The sequence below is a fragment of the Nesoenas mayeri genome (genome assembly GCF_963082525.1).
Source record: "Nesoenas mayeri genome assembly, chromosome: 8".
In the NCBI taxonomy this organism is placed as follows: domain Eukaryota; kingdom Metazoa; phylum Chordata; class Aves; order Columbiformes; family Columbidae; genus Nesoenas; species Nesoenas mayeri.
In genome coordinates this window covers 19,054,406-19,074,811 of record NC_137554.1, presented here as the reverse complement: position 1 = coordinate 19,074,811, position 20,406 = coordinate 19,054,406, and the positions used below count along the sequence as shown (strand labels likewise).

The window sequence follows — 20,406 nt, the reverse complement described above, 5'->3', positions numbered from 1 at the left end:
CTACCTGTCTCTTCTGAATATTGACCTGAAGCCTGATATGTCATTAAGAAGAAATCCTGTGGGCTTCCTGAAGCCCCCTAAACAGCAGCTTGGTCCTTCCAATTTGATTACCTGATCTCACTCCAGAAAAACCATGTTTTTCATTTTTCCCTCCATGTGAGCTTAGAGAGAAGAAAACAAAATCCAGAAGCCGCCGGGGCCAACTGCGGCTGGACAGCCGGCATTGGTTACGGGGCTGGCGGGGGTCCAGCTCCAGGAGCTATATAGGAGCGAGAAGGGGGAGCTGGGCTGCAGACGGAGCTGCTGCCGCCTGTCTTAGCCATTGCTCACACTTTTCTCACAGCCGAGGAAACCCACAGCCTGCCAAGATGTGCAAAGGATTAGCAGCGCTGCCCCACACTTGTCTGGAGAGGTGAGAGCGGCCAGCCTGTGCGGGGATGTGGGGACAGGGAGGCTCTTCCCCTGGCACAGCCCTGCCATGGACAGCTCTTATGGGGACTGGGGTCACCCAGCTCTGAACTGGGAGGATGGGAGGGTTGCTGGCAGGGGCTCAGCAGGATGCTGTGAGTGGCTGGGACCCTCCGGCAGGCAAGCGCTGGTCCAGTCCCAAACTGTGCCCTCTGGTTTGGGAACCTCTCTGCTGGGGAAGTCCTGGCTGCCCCACATTCCACCCTCCCCCCCAACCTCGGCTATTCCCCTGAGCAGGACCACATTGTCCGCAGACTTTAATGTTTGCAAAAGATGAAAGGGAGGAAAATAGCAGGAAAGCAGTTGCCTTTCTGAGGCAAAACCAGCCCTGGCTCCAAAGTGCCTTAAAATCCTCTTTAACTGCCTGTGTCTCCCTTGCATGCAGATTAACCATTCCTGGCCCGGCTCACAAGACTTGGCGCAACGCAAAGTGCCTGCTCTGCCCTGCTTGTGGCATCCATTCTCATCCCCCTCCACCCTGGCACTTGCCTCAAAACCTGTCCAGGGTGACAGTGGTATTTCCTAAGCTGCTTTCACCCCTGGGGGAGGCTCCAGCCATTTCCACCCCCAATGAAATCTGCCCTCTCCTGTGGGGATGGAGGAGCTTTGGAAGGGGGTTGAGGAGAAGCAGAGGCATGGGGGGTGGGGGCTCCCTGTGGCAGTGGGGTGCTCCATCTCTTGCTTAAGAAGGATATTTGTTAAAAGACTTAACACTTGAATTACCCAGTGAGGATTTCCTTGCAGCTGTGAATGCCTTAGTATGGGTTTTTTGATGAGAATGAGGGTGATCACTGCCCTGGGGAGAGCTTGGAAGAAGTCACCCTTCATCAGCTCAAGCTGTGCCCCTGCAGGCTGATGCCACTTGCCCAAAAGCAAGGCAAATTTCCACCACAGGCATGAACAGGTCAGCAGGCCTGTGACAATTTCTTTATTTGAAGAGTGTCCTTTGACAACCCTTGTACACGCCTTGTCTGGCCTCTTGCTGCCTGCTGCGCCACGAGCAGCCAAGCAGCGCTCTTCCAGGTGTGGGTGAGCAACACATTTCTTCTCTGCTCTCATCTTTGCTGTCACTCTTCTGCTACTTTCTAAAACTAAATTAGTTGTGGGGGTTTTTTTTATTGCTCTATGAGGAATTTCAACAGCCACTTCATTGCCAGTCTCATGAGAGCCTCCTGCTGTTCCTCAGCACATCTCCCCAACCACCAACCCCTTCTCTCTGTACATGTGATATGTCTAACAACATGGTTGCAGCCTGGGTTCCCCTAGGACCATCCCCACTGAGGGAAACACATCATGTCCCCTGTGTGTTGTTTCCTACCTTTCCCATGCTGTCATCCACAGGATCATCTTCACCCCTGCAGCTGCCTGGGGTCTGGAGAGCCTATCCAAGGTCCCCTGCAGACCCAAGGGGCTGGTAGCCCCCGGCTCTCCCCAAGGCACACGTTCTCTAGCCTCTTCAGAGAATCGGTAGCTTTGTAGGAATCTTTTCCTATTGCCAGAGCTGTGTTGACTCCTCTCCAATAGACCATATTTGTCCATGTGTCCACCACAGCTGTCTGATACAGCTGCTGCTGACATGCCCATACAGCGTCACACTCGCAGCTCTGTGGCTCCTTGAATCCCCCCCAGAGCCTTTTTTTCCCCCAAGAGGCATTTCCTCTGGCATCTCCCTGCCCTCAGGCACAGCAGCAGCTTTAGCTTTCAGCTATAGTTTTAACTTACTCAAGCTTCTCTTTTTTTTTTTTTTGTTTTATTTTTAAAGCTGGAGTGTCTCCTGGCCCTCCCCAGCAGCCTTGGTGCTCTTGATGTGTTTGACAGAGCCCATATTTTCTTTTAATGTTTCTTGGAAGCTGTTTCTCAGACTTCTTCTTGGCTTGCTCCTGTATGTTCTCACACTTAACCTTCCATAGTTTATGGTCCTCTTGCTTTTTCTCACTCAGGCATAGCTGGGGGGTTTCTGAAAGACGTCTTTTTGTTTATAACTGCCATTTTTATCCTGCTATTTAGCTGTTGCTGAAGTCTTTAAATAGTCCTTCTCTCACACCAGCCTGCAAGCATTCAGCCTTTTTGGCTGTCCTTTTGCAAACTTCCTCATCTCTACGGTCTCCACATGTTTCACTAATGCTCCACAGCCAAGAACTTGCTAAGGGTGGGGAGGTTCTTGCTGCTGTCCCTACAAAGGGACCTGCAGGGCTTCAGCTAGGTGGGTGGCCTCTGGTGGTCCATCAACAGCCATGTGGGATGGAGCCATCTAGGGAGCAGCAGGCAGTGGGGCTCCAATATAGGTCCAACATTTATCCAGGAGACCAGGCTAGGGACGGTAGTCCCAGGGTTGCGGTTAAATGGAATCCCAGTGCAGGGTGTGGGGCTCAGATGGGGCTGCTCAGGGCCATTAAGGTCCATTAGTGACCTTTGAGCCTGACAGATGTTGGCCATAAGTCACTGTCAGAGGGTGGGAATTGGAGAGCAAGATTTTGAATCAGGTCCCAGTGTTATCCAGGAGAGTACTTGCAGCTCCGTAAAGCTGCTGTCAATTGCATCCTAATCTTGTGCATGCATTGATCTCACTGGCATCAGGGTAGGGAGGTTCCCAGGCCTTGCTCCCAGTCTGGTCTTTCCACCTCATTAGGCCAGTGTGTGTTAGATTTATTGGAGGGAGCAGGACAAACAGTGCACAGCAGCATCCCTGTCCCAGAGACTCCTCGGTGTGGGGACCTCATCGCCCTTTGCATGAGGTCCTGGTCTCTCCAGGTAAGATTCAAGTTCTCTTAGAAGCAAGAGCAACAGACGCTGTCCCTGTAGCAGCTGATTTTTCCATGAAAACAGTTGGGTTTCTGGGTCTGTGCTGTCCTGTGCTGTACACCAACTGCAGCTGGTCCATGCAGACCCAGGCTGGGCTGCTCATTCCTGTGCAAGGGCAGCTGTTGGAGGCAGGTTTCTGCAGCAGCAGGCAGGGGAGCAGACCCTGCACCAGGTCTCAAAAAGTCACCCCTGGGGAGCTGGCAGGTGGAAAAACAAAACACAGGGAGAGTTTTACAGGGAGGAGAAAAAAAATGAAGGAATGGAAATGAAATAGCAGACATAGCAACGGAGTGATTGTCCAAGGAAGGGCTTGTGAAAATAAACAGCGGAGAGGAGGAGCACCATGAGCCCTGAAGCTGGGAAACTGTAGCCTGGCTGTGACAGCTGTGTCATGGTGAAGGCACCCAGCCCAGCCAGCCTGCAGGGAAGCCGTGTGTCCCCTTGCTTTCATCCACACCCTGTGCCAGTGAGCCTGGAAGTCACTAAACGTTGCTGTGCCAGGGAGGAGTCCTGCCCTGAAAAGATGGGGCAATGGAGGGTGTCTATTTTCACCCTTTTATTTGTTCAGTCTTACGCAGCACACCTGAATTTTCTTTGCAAATCTCAGCTTGCTCTTGCTACTAACACCAAGCTACAGCAGAGGGGATCCTCCTCTGTGGTTTTGGGTGCTCAGGACCACATTACAAGTCATATTGCACAAAAGGGCACATTTTGGGGGACAGCTGGACCTGCTGCCAACCGCTTTTTTCTGTGTATCCTCCAATGGATGAAGGATGGAAGATGGAGGATGAAACTCGTTTGCCAGTCAGATGTCTTCACCTCCTGAAACGCTTCTCCCCCTCCGCCCAGGAAAAGCAGTACCTATGAGTTAACTGTTTGCAGGACCTTCCCATTGCAGACATAAGCTTTTCATATTACTTAAAAGTGAGAAGAGAAACTGCGAGCACTAGCAGGAAGTGTTGAAGGTTGCTGGTTGTATGCATTGCTGGTGGTCCTTGAAAGCAATAGAAAAATAAGATAATCCCAATGAAAATACCTACAGAGTAGAAAGCTCCCAGTTTTGAGTTCTTGGAAGGGCCAGGGATGGGCACAAAGCACACCAAGGAGCTTTTCACCCTGACTTTGGTGAGTATAGAAGTGTGTGCTAACCTATGTGTTAGCAATAGCATCCCCCGGGACAGGGAGGATTTTGGCTGCATTGTGTGAGGGTGCTTGGTAGCAGAACACTGGGCTCAGGAGCTGCACCATGCATCGCTGCAGGTAGCAACCTCAAAAAGCTCAGGAAACATTATAAGGACAGTTTCTTGGTCCCTTTGGCACAGGCCAGGACCTGAGGAGGGAGGGCACCCTACTCCGGCAGCCATTGGTGTTGTGGGACTGGTGGATGCACCATGGCATGGGGCTCAGCGTGGGACCGGCACCGCCGTGCAGCCCAGCATGGCACCCTGCACAGGCTCCTCTATAAAGGGAGCTCCTTCATTTCCTCAGGACATGTCACTATAGAAACTGAGTGCTGCACACACATCCCCTAATTTGTCCTCAGAGCAGCCTGCCAGCTCTGCTGATACAATTATCCCAGCCACAGATGGGGACAAAGCAAAGAGATCAAGAGCTGCTGCTAATTCTGAGTGCCTGGCTTGAAATACCTCAGCCAGGCATCTTTACAGCATTAGAGTCCATTTGTCCATGTGTGATTAATTACACAGCTTCATACGTCACCAGCAGCTGTGCTGGGGTCTGTACTGGGGTCCATGTGGGTGCAGGGCAGGGACCACCCTCACTGCCTCATCCTTCTGCTTGTCCCCTCCTGCAGGGCCAAGGAGATCAAGACCAAGCTGGGCACACTGCTCCAGAAGCCTGACTCAGCCATTGATTTCATCATCCCCTACCCAGAGAAGCCAGAGAAGCCACCCAAGGTCCAGAAGTGAGTACCACACCAAGGGTAGGCTGCACTGGCCCCCATGCCTCACTGGAAGGGTGGGTGTGAGCCCTTTTGGGATGCAGAGGAGCTGAAGCCCCTGCTGCGGGGTCTAGGCTGGGCAAAGAGGGTTTTACAAGGCAGAGAACTCGTGGCACACTCTTTGTGACCCACCGGCTAGGTGCAGGCTCTGAGTTACGTCAGGGCAGCGTAAGATGTGTCAGGCAATACAGCTTTATGGAAACCAGATTTCTCACAGAAACTCAATTTACATTTGATGAGATTTCATGTTATTTGATAAAGGTTTTGCCAGAGGCATACAGCGCTTGGACTTCTCTGAGTCACCCACCTCAGCCCAGAGGTGCCAGCCTTGCCCAGCCTGGTGGCTTCAGCACAGTATCGTGTCCCTGAGCTGAGTGCATGGCCTCACAGCACGATGTCAGGCTCTGGGCAGCTCTGCAGTGATGACATTGTCTTACCTTATTGCCTTTGTCCTGAGCCTCTGCTCTCCGGCACCAAGCTGGTTTAATGACAAAGCAAAGCAGAGGAGCAGCTAGAGAGGCTGATGTACTGTGCTGCAGGATTAACACAATTTCCATTTCCGCTTTAAAATAACACATTTTTTATTTACACCAGTCCCTCTCCCCACACTCCTCTCCAGCCCAGGCAACATTAAACCGGTAACGCTCCACCAAGGGATTGCTAAAACAACCCCACCATGCAGACGAACGCCCCACTCACCCTGATATGAGCCCACAGAGAGCTGTAGTCACTTTGATGGCTGCAGCACATGGGGACACTTGCCAGCACAGTGCCAGCTGCAGCACTGCCCTGTGAGAGCTTCCCTGGACAGGCAGAACCCCAGATAGACAGTATGTTTCATACACAGTCACTGTCGTGCCCCAGATGCCCTTGAGAAGGAGACACATTTGTCCCCATTAGCTGTCCCTGCTGAAAGCTGGTGAACATCTTCGCTGGCTGGAGGAGTCATTTTCTCCTGCGCTGCATCGTTGTGCAGCCCTGGTATCATTCACCTACCAGCATCTCGCTCGCAGTTAATATCATCCCTGGAACAGTCAGGTAATGGAAAAGTGAATTTGGTAGTTTCCAGGAAATCTGGATTGTGTTGAGTTGCTGCAGCGATTCTCCCCCTCACCAGGGGTGGGGAGATGCCTGGGAGGAATGGGGAGCAGGGAGAGCTTTTGATCCTTGACAGCAAGTGCAAATGCAATTCAGGGTTCAGAAAGTGAATGATCATAGACCCCATCATGGTCGTTATTGCTGGATACTGACAGTTTGATGACAGTGAGGGCTGGATACCTAAGCTGAGCAAACCTTGCGTTTCTGCCATTCTCCTCTCCCGCCTGGGGTCACCTGGGCAGGGTGGGAGCACCTGCACTTTCTCCAGCCCCACTGCTGAAGTACCAAGGCCCCCAGGACCAACAGGTTGTCCTTCCCACAGCTCCCTCCCTGGCACCAGCCCAGAGGATGCTTTGCTCAGCCAGAGGAGCCATGTGTCCCTGCGGCAGCAAAACAGGCTTGAGCTGCAGCCCTGCCTGTGGGGAGCAGGAATGGTCTGCAGCGGGTCTGGTGCACAGCGGCGTGGGGGCTTCCATTCCCCTCCAGCACTGGGCATCACCCACAGTGGGCAGCAAGGCAGAAGCCCTGTGCCCCAGGGCAGCTCCGTAGAACTCCTCCAGGCTAAAAAAAAACAAAGCCAGAAAATAAACAAACCCCAGCCAAACCAAAACAAACACAAACCACAGCCCTCTTTAGTCACATTGGAATAATTGCTGCCTTTTTTTTTTTTTTTAAATAAAAAAAAAAGAACTATGCACATGAAAAACACAGAAGGTTTTCACTGGGGACGGCTAGAACTGAAGTCGGCGTCCTGCCCCGCCATAGGCATGGGGTGGGCTGTGGGGGTGGAGGAGCACTGACCCCAGCCCAGTGGGAAAACACAGGGATGCTTCCCAGCTGGCTGCAGAGCCCACTCTGCCCTCCCATGCACAGATTCTGGGGCAAGAAGGGGACCTGTGGCTGCAGAGGGAACCCACTTTGCAGTTCAGCCATGTCTCCACTCAAAACACAGGGGAATTTGCCACCCAGCCCTGTCCTCACCTTCCCTGGCACTCAGCTATCCCAGGATGATGGCACTTGCACTGTGATGCAGCAGCATCTCCGCTGCTCAGCCATCGCCTCCTGCTCTGCAACAGTCTCCACAGCTTGTTACTCCATTCCTCCATGTTTTTAAAAGAATTATTTAAAAACCTGCAGACCAGACTGGGGCTGTGGGATAAGCATGGACTACCTGGGCTTTCTTTACTCCCTTCAGGCCGTCACCAGAAGAGGCTCTGCAGTGGCGTGATTCCCTGGAGAAGCTCCTGCAAAACCCCTGTAAGTTCGCATCCCCCAGTCCCATGTCCCCCCATGCCTCATCCCTCCAGGAGCTCATCAAGGGCTCAGCACCCCTGATGCTGAGTGAGGGACTGTCTCCCCCGCAGATGGGCTCACCAGCTTCCGCAGCTTCCTGCGCTCTGAATTCAGTGAGGAGAACATCGAGTTTTGGGTGGCCTGTGAGGACTACAAGAAAAGCAAGTCCCCTGTGAAGATGGCAGAGAAGGCCAAGAGGATCTATGAGGAGTTCATCCAGACTGAGGCACCCAAAGAGGTCAGTGGCTGCAAGGCAGGAGCCCTCCATCCCAAAGGAGAGTGATGGCTGAGGGATTCAGAGGGCTGGTCCCTTGATGAGGGGCAGCCCCATCCCCATAGGCTGCATTCCCATCCTTGGCAGCCCCAATTTGGATGCTCAGCCTCTGCTGGGCTGTCTCCTGCCACAGGCACTTCTAACTCATGCCTGTCCCCACAGAGGGCTCACATTGTTCATAAGGGATGACAATTTACAGTAATACTCTCCCCAGAGTTAGATTTGCTGCAGAATAGAGCTCATCCTTAGTGATCTGCCACCAATAATTCCCCAGGTAAGTGAGAGTGCTTCAGTCCACACCCATAACATCTGTGTGGTTTTTGGTGGGACAGAGCAGGTGAAGGGAGCTGCCATCCCCCACCCCTAACAAAGGCAGGGTCCCCATCCCTCTTACCCTCCCATCACAGGTGAACATTGACCACTTCACCAAGGCTGTGACCATGAAGAACCTGGTGGACCCATCACCAAGCAGCTTTGACATGGCCCAGAAGAGGATCTTTGCCCTGATGGAGAAAGACTCCCTGCCCAGATTTGTGCGGTCAGAGTTTTATCAGGAGTTAATCAAGTAGCAATGCAGCAGGGCTGTGCGAGGCATTCCCCGCGGGCGGTCACACTGCTTCTATCTCAACACCTGCCCCTTCTTCTACAGCTGCTTTGCTTTCTTGATACCACCCTAAAACAGCACCTGGGGCTGTTGCTAAACATCTCCCCATGTGTGTTGGACTGCCAGATGTCCTCATGTCTCCTCTTTTACAGTCTCTTTCCTCTCCCACAAAAGACCAATTAGCAGAAATCTCTGGTGATCCTCCCTGGGTTTGGGACCCTGAAGCACAGTGAAGCAGCCCCAGCCTTGCAGCAACTGGGAGCCACTCGGGCAGCCAGCACACCCCTGGTACTGTGGGGCTCAGCTTTAGTCAGAAGTGCCAGCTCTGCCTTGTTAGGACTCATTAGGACATGACAAATTTTCTCCCACTTTTGCCTGTATCACTGGTTTGCCCGAGGGTCTCTCCCTTCTCCCAGCTTCCCAGGGCATTGCTGAGGCTGCTCAGGGTACCCAGCATGTCCTCCCCTCCCCAACAAGCCCAGCATGCCTGCAGCCTTGGGGTGCAGGGGGGACTTGGCATCACCTTGTTTTCAGAAAGCAGTGGTTCAGCAGGTACAGTGATGGCTGTACAGCAGTGATGGCTGCATGGCAGGGACAGGGGTACAGCAGGGATGGTGGTACGGCAGATTCAGGAATGGCACTGCAGGTGCACCTGGCTGGCAGGAGGGGTGGGAAGACCAAACCTGTGGCATCGCTTTCCCCATGACTCACCTGGAGTCAGCTGTCAGCCTGTTCACTTCACACTAAAAACTGTAAAGAGGATAAAACAGGATCTGTTTGTTCAAAACACCAGGACTGTTTAGCAACCCAGACATCCCGCTTGCTCCAACACTTCCATGACGTACTGAGCTCACAGTCCGTGCCCGCGTCCCTAGTGCCTACGCGCAGCCCTAAGCAGTGCCGGTGGCTGGTGGTGTGCTTGGATTGCAGCTTCAGGGATGTTGCTGCAACCATTTCTTACTCTAGCTGCTTCTCTCTGCAACAGGCATGCCAAAGCGATACTTCTGCACAAACCCAGTCGAGGGCATTGATTAGAGAAGGAAGGAAAATCACAATGGGGGAAAAAAAGCTGCAATTGCAACTGTTCAGATCCAATTAAAGAAACAAAACAAAAACCCACACACACATACACACACACAACCTCAAAACAAACAAAAAAACACCAACCAAACAAAAAAAGCCTCAAACCAACCAACCAACAACAACAACAAAACCCATACTAATAGAAAATATGAAAAATAACCCCCCTGGCTTCTTGAACAGATGGCAAACTCTGCTGAGTTTGTGTGGCCTGCATCTCTCTCTCCTGTCCCCTCCCCTCTGCCCAGGACATGTGTTTCCATAAGGCTGTCTCTTAAAATCATCAGCTCTTTTTGAATGATTCAAAGCCAGCTCACTGCTACCAGAAGAAATAACATCTGAGGTTGGGGCAAGGGCATACATGAAAGGCAGCTGGGGTCTCATTTCAGCCTCGAGGCAAATGCAATGAACCCCTGCCCCACGGGCCCTGGATGTTTCATCCCTGCAATGGATTGCTGCCACAGCATCTGCAGGGCCATGGCTTGCAATAAGCCACTTCAGCTGGCCACATGACAGATGTGGGCAAAATAAGAAGCAACCATGCACCCAGCAGGCATCCTGGACCAGTCACCCCCCCAGGGTGCTCAACCTCAACTGCAAGTCATGAGACTTCATGTGAAATGCAATAACATAAACAATGGGTTTGCCAGCCTCTTCAAGACTTTCAAAATCTGATCAAATCCCCACCAGCCCCAAATATTTATACATTGTCACTATGGCAATGAAGAAAAATACATCCCAAGCTGCAGGAAGTGGGCTGTGTTTTCTAGGCAGGGATGGGGATGCAGGGGAAGGATGGAGGCCACCACAAACGTGACTTTTTTTCTAACTCTGGAGCAAGTGGCCTGGGAAAGTTTGTGCTGTAGCGGCAGGGGGTGATGCTTGCAGGGCATTCCCCTGGGGCAAGCACGGGGTGGGGGGGCGTGGGCTTGGGCGGCCTCAAAGAGCTGCAAGGAAGCCCATGAGCAGCAGGACAGTCGTCTCAACAGGGTGCAGGATCCCCCAGCAGCACAAGGGGGAGCAGGAGCAGGGCTGGGCTGGAAAGGGTTGCTTGGCCAGCCATTCTGCTGAGGATGCTCCCACGACCTCTGCCCACGCACCCTCCTATCATCTCCATGGACTGGTGTCAACACGAGCAGGTTCAGCATGTTCAAGCTCCCTGTTTACAGTGTGACTCATAGAAATGCAAAGCCAAACAGGCTTCTGTGCAGAAAGACCTAGATCTTTCATTTTTACTTAATCCTTTGGCAGCTATTTCCAGATACCCTCACATGTTTCACAATTAAATGCCAACACTGACGCCATAGAGGTCAGGATGCTGCTGGAGGTGGACTTGCTACATGCCATGCAAACCTGAGATATCACTGGCTTCAACAGCAGCTTGTGGGGCAGGGAGAATGTGTCTACATATGTATGTGCTGAAAAGAAAGGTGGAGGCTCGATTCAGGAGAGACAAAACAGCTCTATTGGAAATCCCTCCCCAGATCAATTTTTGCTAAAATCCTGGAAGCCTACTTAGGGAGTGATTGAACAGGTGCCAGTGAGCTACAAAGTGGCCATCAAATGCGGTCCCTGAAGTGTTTTCGAGTTGTGTTTGTGTAGAAGGGTCCTTTGGCTAATTACTTGGGCAGGCTTGACCCAGAAAGGCAGCAATGCCTGTACCCACCCCATGGCTGAGCTTTCCACAAGCCCTGGGGTATTTACAGTTGGGCTGATACCCACCATCATATTTCTGGTAGGAAATACTTCATGTATTGTACCACTCTTGCTGTCATGAAATTTGGTGTATGTATGAGCACTATACACAGAACACATAGTACATCTGTAACCCTATAGTCGTATAGAAGTATACACGCCCATATATACATACTCCTAAAGTGGGCATCTGGATCCTCAGTAAGAGTCAAAAAGCAAGAGTTTCTGGATGTTGTGCCTGGGGTCCATCACAGAGATGAGTGTGTGGGGGTTTTAGTGCTGTTAAGGGAAACCTTGGCCATCCAGCTGAGTGAAGGTGCATCTTCCCAAACACCCTCCAAAATCACCCTGTGCTCACGGTTGCTGGGTTCCAGCAGCCCCGGTGCAGGAGGTAGGTCTCATGCTCTCCAAGGGGCCCCAACCCCTGCCGTGGGGCAAGGCAACCCCATGCTGCAGTTGGGGTCCTGGGGCACCAGACGCTGCCTCCGTACCTCCCCGGTGCCTGCTCCCCACCGTGGGACATGCAGAGGAGGGCTCCCTGCACCTGCATCCCTCAGATTAACACCAGGGGATCGTTTGCTGGGTGTTTTCTGGTTACTCCAAGTGACCCAGACCCTCACACCTCACTGGCCATGGTGCAAATCACCCAGCTCTCCTCCTACATGCCCAAGCAGGGCTCTGTGGTGCTGCCCGGTTCCAGCATTGGGGACTGCCAAAACCTGTGAGGCAGCGGCATGGGCTGCCCACTGCCCACAGGGGCTGAGGGTGTCCCAGGGCTTGCACAGGGTCCCCGCAGTCCTTGGTCATTACCTGGAGGGTCCTGAGTGCTGTGGCCAAGAGCTGGAGCAGGTCAGGAGTGGGGATCAACTTCTTGCACCTGCAAGAAATGGGTTTTCAGGCTGATGTTCCCTGTGTGATTTCCACAAGAGATCTTCATGCATGGAAGATACAGGACACTGGTGTGCAACTGAGGAACAGGTTGTGTTAACTCATATTCTTGTACCACTCAATAACCACACATAAACATGTATTTCTGCTACTATCTCGATGGACTATTCATTTTGTCTCTTTGCACTGAAGGTGCAGCGTTCCCTTACCCTCTGCAGAGCACTCCTAAAACTTGTGCCCAAAAGCCCTGGAAAGACCAAAGGCATCTGAGAGCTTCTGCTGCAAAAGATGTGGCAATTTCTCAGGAAACTGAAAAGAGAATAAAAATATCCCCACAGGAGGCTGATCCGGAGGAAACTCCCCAGCACCAGCACAGCACAGGCACCCCCAGCCCCACTGCCTGGTGGCACCACAGGGTTCAGGCCACGGACAGGTTGAGCTTTGAGCTAAAAGTGTTCCCCTCTGGAGCTCTGGCTGGGAAGACACTTGCAGCAAAGAGGTGCTCCTTCATGTTCCCCCCTCTAAGGCTGTCAAGGGGGCTTTGTGCTCACTCCAGCCCCTCGGCAAGGGCAGTAGTCCCTGTGCTGAGCTCACTGTCAGACACAGCATGGACCCCAAGAAGCCCTGCATCCCCCAGGCTCATAGTGCCAAGGGTATCTGAAGGATATAACAGCTGTTTCATCTTTCCATAATTTGAAACACCCCCTGAGCAAAGCCATTTGTAAAATGACTTTTTAGAGTAACCTTGGCCAATGAATTGCATCTCCATGCATTTTCTTTGGTTCACACAATTGCATTTTAGAAGGGACTAATGCAAACATTTTTATTTAGAATGTATTCATCATTATTTAAATATCAACACAGTTTTTGCAATAGTTATCAAGAGTTCCCAGTATCAGAGGAAAATGAAACATAGCCACATGCTTGGCTATGTTCAGAGCTTTAGCAAGCCTCTCCATCTCTTAGCTGAACATGCAAGGTGGTATGTGTCAGTACAATCAAATAAATACAAAATAAAGCAAATGCTAAAAGAGATGTTTCTCTATGGGTCTGGAATTGCCTACGGGAGCACCACAGCCTCCTCCTGTCATAGAAAAACCTTGATGTGAGAACTGTTGTCTGGACTAAGATACAGAGCAAGGATTGTACAGCTGTCAGAGCAGCAACATTCAGCTAAGGAGAGACCAAGGGCTAGGGGAGAGTGTGATGCCTGGTCCTGCAGCCCAAGGCAGCAAGCCCTGCAGCTATTCCTCGTGCCTCCAACTGCAGATCAAGGTCAGTCCCAAAGCCTACAGTGAGGGCCATGTCCGACTGCAGTGATTAAAATGTAAGCTGCCTTCGAGCAAAGCCCAGGAGCATTAATGAAACTGACACATTCCCCCTACCATTTTCAAGAAAAAAGTGAGTCATGCTACTACTGAAATACAAACTCCCATAAATAACATAACAACAACAAAAAAAAGACATTTTCAAGTACTCACAAGCAGGGCCTTTCCTCCCCAGCTGTGGTGGTTGTGGCTCTATTCCCTCACAAACCACTCTGTACAAACCAGGGCAGGCAAACCTGAATCCAAATGTACTCCCCAGAGTCAGTAATATACACCTATCAGTCTGGGAGCAAAGGAACATGTTTCTGTTCCACTCAGCTATGATATTTAACCTGGAGCATGAAGGACAAAGTTAAGAATACATGAAATAATGAACCTCCTCCAAAATAATAGCTCCATACAGGCCCAGGAAAAATCCTTGGCCAGCATAAACTAGATGCTACAGAGGGAGAAGTGACCAGAGAGGAGAGTTTCCCTGCAATTGTGGCTATGGTGATCAAAATTCATCCGAAAAGTTTTGGTCTCCCTTCAAGAAAAAGTAGGAGCTCTTCCTGTGTCTGATTACTGTAATGCAGCACAGCCTGAGTTCTGAGCATATACTACTGAAAGGCTAGACCTTTGGGAGCTATATGAACAGCTAAGGACCAGCGCAAGTCCTTTCCATCTAAGCTTTTGATGATTAGAAAGGGGAGATCAAAGTCCCCAGCACTTCCCTTGGCTTCCTCTTGCCCCTGCTCCTTGCTAGGTGTCACACTGCGACACTGTGGGTCTGTCCCTCGGTGGCTCGTGCCATCCTGGGTCTGCCGGGCTCACCAGAACCACAGTGGCCATGCAATGACTGCGCCCAGCTTTCACATCAGACACAGACTCCAGGGTTCCTACACCGACCGAGTCAGAGGAGGGTTTGCTAAACCAGCTGAGCCTGGCTTGGGTTACAAATGCTGGCTATTGCGTGACATGGGGTACAACTGGGACATTAGACAGCTACTGGAGACAGCTCTGTTGCTTCATGCCAATGAATGCTTTTGCTGCCGGATGTTCTTGCGAGAACCCAGCCTGCTCCTGCCTTGCTGCAGGTTCAGGCACACTGAGAGATGATGTTAGAGTTGCAGTCTAAAGTGTGAGTGTGGCTTCTTTTGCAGTTTTCGGGCCCGCAGCCAGCACCAGGTGGGCTGGCCAAGTCCAGGTAGTAGGGGGACTTGAGGAAACGGCGGTAAGAATCCTTTTCCATGAGGGTGAATATTTTTCTTTGAGCCTCATCAAAGCAGGACAGTGTAGGCTCCAGCATATTGTGGCTTGTCTTCTCCCGAGTGCATGAATCCAGGTTCACCTGTGGGCCAAAGGGACAGCATAAGTAGAATCAGCATCAGAAGCAGCTAGCATAGCTAAGGGAAAATCCAAGCGTCTCTCCACCAAGTGTGCTCCAGCTGTCCTTGGTGGGCAGTTGTCTGAAATGGCTGTTGACACCCCAAAACCATGGCAGAATCTGTGCAGCTGGGTACCAACACGTCTCTGCTGCCAGATAAACTGCCAGGGGAGACTGACACACATCCCTCTGCGATACAGCCAGCCAGGAAACTCAAACAACTGCATGGGAGCAGACCGAATATGGGGAATCATAGTCCTCTCAGGCTTCTCCCATTTGAGCGTGCAGATGGGATGGCCATGTGGTTGTAACTACACAGAATCACAGAATGTTAGGGATTGGAAGGGACCTTGAAAGATCATCTAGTCCAATCCCCCTGCCGGAGCAGGAACACCTAGATGAGGTTACAACACCCACTTTCTCTCTATCCAAGTCCAAAATAAAAGCAATAGAAAGGACAGCATTTTCTTGCTACCTAGCAGAGAAGCAGCACCCTTCAATTCTTGTGAAACTATCGATCTCTTTTTCCTGTGCTGCTGGCCTGGTTTGGAATTTAGGGTGAAATGTTCTGTGCACATACCTCTTTTGTTGCCTGCACGGAGATGAATTCATCATAGATCTTTCTGGCCTTGGGGCTGAGCTTGGCTGGTGACTTGGTTTTCTTGTAGTCCTCACAACTGATCCAGAAATCAATGTTTTCCTCACTGTACTCAGATTTGAGAAAAGCGCGAAAAGCAGCCAGTCCTCCTACAGATTGTTTAGAGGAAAATCAGATCAGGCAAGAGTGTCAGTTTCTGGATAGCTGTACGCCGCAAACAGCAATTCTGGGTTCTTCCCAGAGCTGAATGAGCAGCTTCCCAGGGGTACCATCAGGACAGCTGCCTGTCTCCTTGGAGGCTGGAATTAGACAGGCCCCATGAGGATGTCACACGTGGGTCCTCAGCTGCCTGCTCCCCCACTGTGACCCTCAGTGTCTCAACCAGAACACAAACAACTTGCATGTTCCCAGAGGGCCCCGAGGAGACAGCCAACACACACTGCAGAACCTCAGGCCATGGGAACAGCAAAGAAGGAAACCTCAAGGACACCAGTGTAGCCTGGAACTGACAGGAAGACAGTGTCTCCCGTGGGCTCAGCTGCAAACAGTTTATCCACTTTTTGGTTCTTGTTTAACCCTTATTAACTGTGTGCTGCAGTTTTGCCCTCCCTTGCACAGAGGGAACAGCTCAGCAGCAGGTCAAAGCTCCACTCATGATATGTTGGGATTGTCCCTTGAATCTGACCAAGAGGACCCTTCACCACTCCTCCCGGAGGCCTGCGTGGCCAAAGGAGCTACTGTGTGCTGCTGAGAGACATGAGAGAAGGTCCCATGTCCCCTCCAGGGACTGCTCACAGTGCACACACTCCGCAGGCATGTCATTACTTACTGTCATGATGGATCAAGTTTTCCAAAGAGTCTGCCCACTTTCTGACTTCCTCTTGGCTAACCCTAAAAGGAGACAAAAGGAGAAACATGGGCAAGATTTAAGGGGAGTACAGAAAGGACAAATTTGGTTTTTGCTCAGCACCATTAGAAAAATCTTTTTCCCTGATTGTTTTAAGTGCATACACAAGAGACCAAGAAGGAAATGTCTGCTTTCTTTACAGAGACCCCTGGAGATCCCAGATCTAACCTACAGAAATTCTGGTTTGCAATCTCCTTCACTAGCCATGCTCTGGAAAGGAATTTTCCTGCAAAAATTGTTGGGGTTTTGTGTCTATTTTGTGACTGGCTGCATCTCTTGCTGAGGCATGGACCTGGGATGACAGGTTATATCAGTGAACTCCAAAGGGCTGATTTCTTTAACCTGTCAGGGGAACAGTGGCTGTATGGGAGAGGAATATGGGAACTAGAAACACACAGGGAATGTGGGAACATATCCTGCATTAACTCCTCCTACCATACCAGAACATCTAGGGCTCATCTATTCCAGGAGCACACCCTGGGCTTTGGAGTCCTCCTTGGAAAGGACACCATCTACTTGCTCCTCAGTGAGAGCAGTGATACCCGGACAAGCTGCTCTCTCTGTTTTCTGAGCCAATACCTCCGTGCAGCTGTGTGGGCCATTGCACAAATCCAACTCAAAGAGACAGTGTTGCTGATTGTGTGATGTGTCAAGTCACAATGGGTCCTGTGATAATGTTATTCCCCCATGCAGGAGACTGCACGAGTCTCTCCACATGCACAAGTGCATCAAATCACAGAAGTGTTGGCAGAAAGAGACATCTAGTTCAACCTTCTTCATGGAAGGGGACTATCAATACCTGAGGACTATTGCCACACTAGATTAACACAGGTTTTCAGGAGGTACTGGGAAGCAGCAGCAGAAACACTAGTGAAGTTCAGCTCAGTGAAAGAGTAAACAACATGTTGCAGCCAGCATGGGCTTAACTATGTGGCAGCATCTGCTCTTACCTCTGACTTGAAGATGTTTTCTCCTTCCTGCCCTGGGAAAAGCCGTAGTCGCAGGAGTCTGACTTCTGCAGCAAAAATCCCAGACGATGCTTCATGTCTTTGGCACTGAAAGAAACAATTTGAGAAAGAGATGAAGATAATGCATTGCACCTCCCTCTGCAGCCTCCTCACCTGCAATAAGCTTCTTCAGCATTACACAGCAACACAAATGCAGGTCACTGACAGTGACTCCAGAGCAGACTTTCTGCTCCCCGTGTAATGCATATTTCTGTCACTAGACAAATACAACAAAGTCAAATAAGTCATTTTTCATGATCAACAGCACCATTTTCTCGCTGAGAAGGTCACCAGCCTAGAGGCAGGGCTAGCAAAGGGGGAGAAGCTGCTATTTTTCTACTGTTTGTTTACAGTTAAAGTATTCTGATAGAAGGGCATCGCTGTGCTGTAGAAGTGTCACTCCACCCTAAACTGATTTGCCCAGCTACCAGTGTCCAGTCCTTACATGCTTCCTAATCCTTTTTCTGCACCCCTAGCTATTTCCCCACCTCACCACCCAGCTCAAGGACAGCGGGACCGTGCCAGGGCTCCCACCAAGCCCATGGCACAGAGGGAAGGGAGGATGTGAAGGGTTGGGAGCAGGACCGTGGGGCAAGACCATGGAATGAGCCAGGAGCTTCACCACAACCATCCCATGCCAACTGTAAGCTACTCCGTTGCTCCACAGCAAGCTCCTATGAGGATGCACAATTAATTTTATTCTGCTTTCTAGCATGCTCAGGACAAGCATTGACTGACAGTAGCATCTACATATGCAGTTGGTGTGGGGTTCAGCATCTCTCTGGATTTCCTCCCAGTTTAAGAAGGAAGGGGTGGATAAATAAGTCCTGTTTGCCCAGGGGTGCAAGCCCTGGCCTACTACAGAGTGCAATGACAGGGTAAGCAGGAAATTCTTCTCCTGCTTCTCAGATCAGAGCCTGGAGCAGAGCAGAAGGTTGTGCCGCAGAGCTGAGCTCCAGCAGCTGCTCAGCCTCCCAGCAGTGCTCTTTGCTCCAGCCATGGCGCCCTGTCAGCAGCCCTGGCCATATCTTATCTTCCTGCTTGCTTGGACTCAACAAATTTTTCCTTAACAGTGCCAGCACTAGGATTTTTTTTGGGAATCCTGGACAGAGGTGGTTAAAAGATTGAAACTTATTTTTTTCCTTTGCATTTTTTCAAATGTTCTTGGTGGGTTTGTTTGTTTGGTTGGTTGTTTTCCCCCGCCTCTCCCCCCTCATCAAATGATCCTATAAATTGTAGGCACATGGTGTCAATATTTTTTCCTCACATTTTCAGCACTTGTTTTCAAACCCACCATGAGCAGGGAGCCTTTTCTCCCAGATGGGAGCAGGCTGAACCTCAGTTTGCACTTTCCCAACCCTTTTCCATTGCACAGCCACTGGAGAGCAGCCTCAGGAATGCTCCTGCGGTCATGAGTGACCAGAAATGTAGCACTGCACCATCACAGACCCATGCAACTTTGCATGGGCTGGATGAGAAGGAAGTTTTGCAGGGCTGGTGCCATTCTGGGGACCTGAGCCACCCTGCTGGGGGTCTCCAGGTCCCATAGCAGCTGAAAAGGAGTAACAGCCCTCTAGGAGGGCTCGTGGCCCCCTCACAGGCACAGAGACTCCCTCACACTGGGCTGCGGGGCAGGCCATGCTGCCAAGGGTGTGTTTGGGAGTGTGCAGGCTCTGCTCTGCTGGCACTGGGGTATTTGGTTGGTACTGCACACTGGGATGCAGCCAGAACCTGCACCCGTGGCAGAGGTACAGCTCAGCCCACCCTGACCAGCACCACACAGTGAGGGTATGGTCAGCCCCACATCAGCCCCATAGCACTGTACACTGGGGGTAAAGCCTGACCTGGTCCCTCATCACCAGGACACACCCGGAGGTGCAGGCTGAGCCCACACCGGTTGGTGCCGCATCCAGAGCTGGCCCCCGTCCCTGCCCTGGGTCTCTGGTCCTGCCAGGCTGGGTTTCTGCATTTGAGATGCATTTTGGGGAACGAGCTTTTTTTTTTTTTTTAAAAAAAATCCCCATTTGCCTTGCTTCCTATTCAAAAAATCCAGAAAAGAACATTCAGCAGAGGATTCAAAGGAGATAAGGGGTGCAAAGCTTGCAGCAGAAGCACATGACAGGAGTATCAAAATATGGCAATGCTAAAAGCTGCTTGTTTTGCTGATGGGAAGGATGAGCTTAGGGTTCCCACAGCTCAGTATAAAAGCTTTATGCAATTCTGCTTCTAACGGGAAAAAAAACCAAAAAAGCCTGTAAGCAATCATTTGTATCTAATCTTACAAAAGAATCAGAGCTCAATGTGCCACTTCTGCTTCAGACACAAAGTGCAATACATCAGCATAACTCCAGGCTAACAAGACCATTAACAGTTGCTCAGAAATAAACAGTACCTTTTTAAGCAAGTGGCTGGCAGTGCAGCGAGTCCCTTGCACATCTTGCTCCCTAGGTCGGATTTTGTATTCCAGGAAAAACAACGAGGCAGGAGGCACAGAGGCTGCGTGCAGGTCCTTCGCCGTCTGCAGAATTCAGCCTGGTCTCTCAGCCAGTGACTCTGCTTTATAGCCCAACCCAGACAGCCCAGCAGCGCTCGCTGACCCACTCAGGACTCAGCACAGCAGCAGCACCCGTCCCCTTTTTGCCCACCCAAAAAGAAGAGAGTGACGTATAAGCCAAGACAAAGGAGTAAAGGGGATTGACAGCCTTACCAGAAATGAAGCTTGGTGTCTGGCTGCAGAGGTGGATTATTTTAAAAGGGTGGAAAAAGCTTCAGGGGCTTTCCTTTATTGCACAAGGTAGAACAGTGCAGATAAAAGCTGGAGATTTTCAGAGGGACACAGACAGCAAAAGGGGTCAGAGAATCAATTCTGAGAAGTGAGATGAGCTTTGCTGCTTCCTCTGTTCATTTCCCCATTCTATTTAAAGCAACATGGCAAAAACAAGGGACAAGAACTTTAAACACAGAAGATTCCCATAATCCCAATAAATGCAGAAACCAGAGCTCTAAGGAAAGAAGAATGTAAATTCACCAGAGAAGTA

At 50.9% G+C, this 20,406-nt stretch overlaps 2 protein-coding genes across 3 annotated transcripts; one reads left to right on the top strand and one right to left on the bottom strand.

The window, feature by feature from the left end:
* Positions 1–368: 368 nt before the first annotated feature.
* Positions 369–8,464, top strand: RGS5 (regulator of G protein signaling 5; the record flags this gene model as incomplete). 2 transcript variants are annotated; one of them, XM_080348648.1, is made up of 5 exons in its annotated part: positions 369–412; positions 5,084–5,194; positions 7,524–7,585; positions 7,693–7,859; positions 8,303–8,464. In XM_080348648.1, the coding sequence occupies 5 exons, from the start codon at positions 369–371 to the stop codon at positions 8,462–8,464; spliced, it is 546 nt and encodes a 181-aa protein (XP_080204774.1). The 2 variants fall into 2 exon arrangements, with proteins under 2 accessions (XP_080204774.1, XP_080204773.1); XM_080348647.1 differs by having other exon boundaries at positions 7,693–7,874.
* A 6,001-nt stretch (positions 8,465–14,465) lies between these two features.
* On the bottom strand, positions 14,466–19,804 carry RGS4 (regulator of G protein signaling 4; the record flags this gene model as incomplete). Its single annotated transcript, XM_080349261.1, has 5 exons — positions 14,466–14,820; positions 15,437–15,603; positions 16,284–16,345; positions 17,312–17,416; positions 19,761–19,804. The coding sequence occupies 5 exons, from the start codon at positions 19,802–19,804 to the stop codon at positions 14,569–14,571; spliced, it is 630 nt and encodes a 209-aa protein (XP_080205387.1). The 3' UTR covers positions 14,466–14,568.
* Between the last annotated feature and the right edge of the window lie 602 nt (positions 19,805–20,406).